The sequence below is a fragment of the Caenorhabditis briggsae genome (assembly GCF_000004555.2).
Source record: "Caenorhabditis briggsae AF16 supercontig from assembly CB4, cb25.NA_041, whole genome shotgun sequence".
Lineage (NCBI taxonomy): Eukaryota > Metazoa > Nematoda > Chromadorea > Rhabditida > Rhabditidae > Caenorhabditis > Caenorhabditis briggsae.
Window position 1 is genome coordinate 10,424 of NW_025543218.1, and position 2,251 is coordinate 12,674.

At 33.1% G+C, this 2,251-nt stretch overlaps 1 protein-coding gene across 1 annotated transcript in view; it reads right to left on the minus strand.

Annotated features, from left to right (window-relative positions):
- Nucleotides 1-1,214: 1,214 nt before the first annotated feature.
- CBG23785 overlaps nt 1,215-2,251 on the minus strand; it is a gene marked incomplete at both ends in the record, with an annotated part of 2,527 nt that continues 1,490 nt past the window's right edge. Inside the window, one exon of the mRNA XM_002647865.1 lies at nt 1,215-1,409. Coding sequence (XP_002647911.1) covers nt 1,215-1,409 — 195 coding nt within the window. The remainder of the gene's footprint in view (nt 1,410-2,251) is intronic.

Sequence of the window (2,251 nt, forward strand, 5' to 3'; positions counted from 1 at the left end):
TGTCGTTCTATTAGAGGTTTTACGGTAATTTAACTTCCAATTCTCTTGCATCTTGCTGATGAACCACAATTTACATATGAGGAAAATTTGGGCAATACAGTAATCACTCCGTGATTATGCTGTCTCTCAGGCTTAGATAAATGTCAGAAAATATGCATTCCTAAGCCTATTAGAAGTATAATATATCATCAACAATTATTTTGCTATACGACCTCAAAACTTTAATTTCTTACACAATTCACATTCTAGTACATTATTCCAGCATCTGTGCATTTTTAAGTTTTGGTCCTCTATTTTTTCTTGTGATCTCTAATTTTTTTGGGACCTCTAAACTAGAAAAGAGCCCAATTTTCTCAAAAAGCTAAACGAATTTAAAAAAAAAACTATAAAAAACGAAAAAAAAGTTCCTGGATTCTCTCTTTTTTGTTGTTTCTCAAACATTTTTCAGTGACGTCTATGTAGCCTTTTTTGTATAAATCTAGCCAAAAAACATTTTGAGAACCAGAGAAAAAATTTGAAAATGGCTGAAAAACCATCCACAAGACACCAAAAAATGTGTTATTTGCTATGAAACGCTGAAAACCATATGACCTTTTCATTGAGCTAAAAAGAAATTGTGTCAAAAAAAACACAAAAAAAGAAGAAAAAAACAAATAAAGTACCTGGCAAAAAAATAGCACATTTTTGACCTTTTCAGTGGAAAATAGTCAATTGTCAAATACCAAAAAAAATAGTGGAGATTTCATTGGATTTATCTCAAATGTTCAAATTATACTAAACAGAAAAAAGTGTTTCTAAATTTCTAAATTTCTGAATTTCTGAATTTCTGAATTTCTGAATTTCTGAATTTCTGAATTTCTGAATTTCTGAATTTCTGAATTTCCGAATTTCTGAATTTCTGAATTTCTGAATTTCTGAATTTCCGAATTTCTGAATTTCTGAATTTCTAAATTTCTGAATTTCCGAATTTCCGAATTTCTAAATTTCTGAATTTCTGAATTTCTAAATTTCTAAATTTCTGAATTTCTGAATTTCTGAATTTCCGAATTTCTGAATTTCTGAATTTCTGAATTTCTGAATTTCCGAATTTCTAAATTTCTAAATTTCTGAATTTCTGAATTTCTAAATTTTTGCTGTCTCGCCTCCTTTAAAAATTACGAAAAAGGGAATTATAGTAAATTAATTTTATGAACCGATCCCAAAAAAAGAGACAATCAAGCATTATTTTTGAGTTTTTCTTTAACGCTTTCCTTCACGTGGTCATACAACGATCCTAGATCATCTTTGTACGGTTTCAAGTACTCCAATGTTTCGGTTGCTACAGCCTTCAATGTACTGCGAGCGTGATTGACAAATTCTCGAGCAATAGCTTTTAAGTTTTCAACCGATTTGTTTCCAGTTTCAAGTCCCTGCCAATAATCCATTGGTCATATTAGACAGCTGAAAATGAATATCATCACTCTTCAGCGGGTTTTTTTCAGAATCTCACCAATAGAAGCTTCTGGCAGATTGAATTGCGCCAAAGGCGCACCAGGTCAACGTTGATTTCTGAATCAGGTTTTTCGAAAATCAGACAATGAATGAACTCGAATCGAAAGTGAAATGAAATCAAACTTGAAGAATCGGAATGACAATGCTAACGGAACGATACAATTGGAGGATTGTGATCGGAATTTTTGATAATTATAATTATTCGACCTATTTTTCTTGCTTATGCTTCCGATATAGTCAAATGATGGGTTTATCACGTTTTTTTTTCGAAAACTTTCATTTTTTTGGTTGCTGGTAGCTGGATTTTATACATACATCGCCGTCACTAGAATGCTCACTTATTTTAAAGGTGGGGGGACATGAAAAAAGTAATGTTCTCGAAATTCCGTTCAAAGATGCCCCTCGAGGAGTTGAACTTGTGAGGGTTTTTTTTTGAGGGTGCGGCGCCGCTACCGACTGAGCTACACGGGCAAAGAGAAAACGCACGCCCGATTGCATACATAAAGGCGAGGACGACAGCTGTACGCAGAGTGACATTAAGCGTTGTACACCGTCACGGTAGAATGCATACTCTAGCTACAAAAAAACTACGAAAAATCTCCTGTCCCCCCACCTTTAAAAACATTTTTGCTGAAATTTTGTTCTGCTTGATTATTCTTTTACCACAATTTTTCCTATAAATGTCAATTTGTAGTTTCCGCTTTTCAAAATCACCCATCTAAACGTTTTGCGTTCAAATTAACTAATTTCCGTTTTTTGA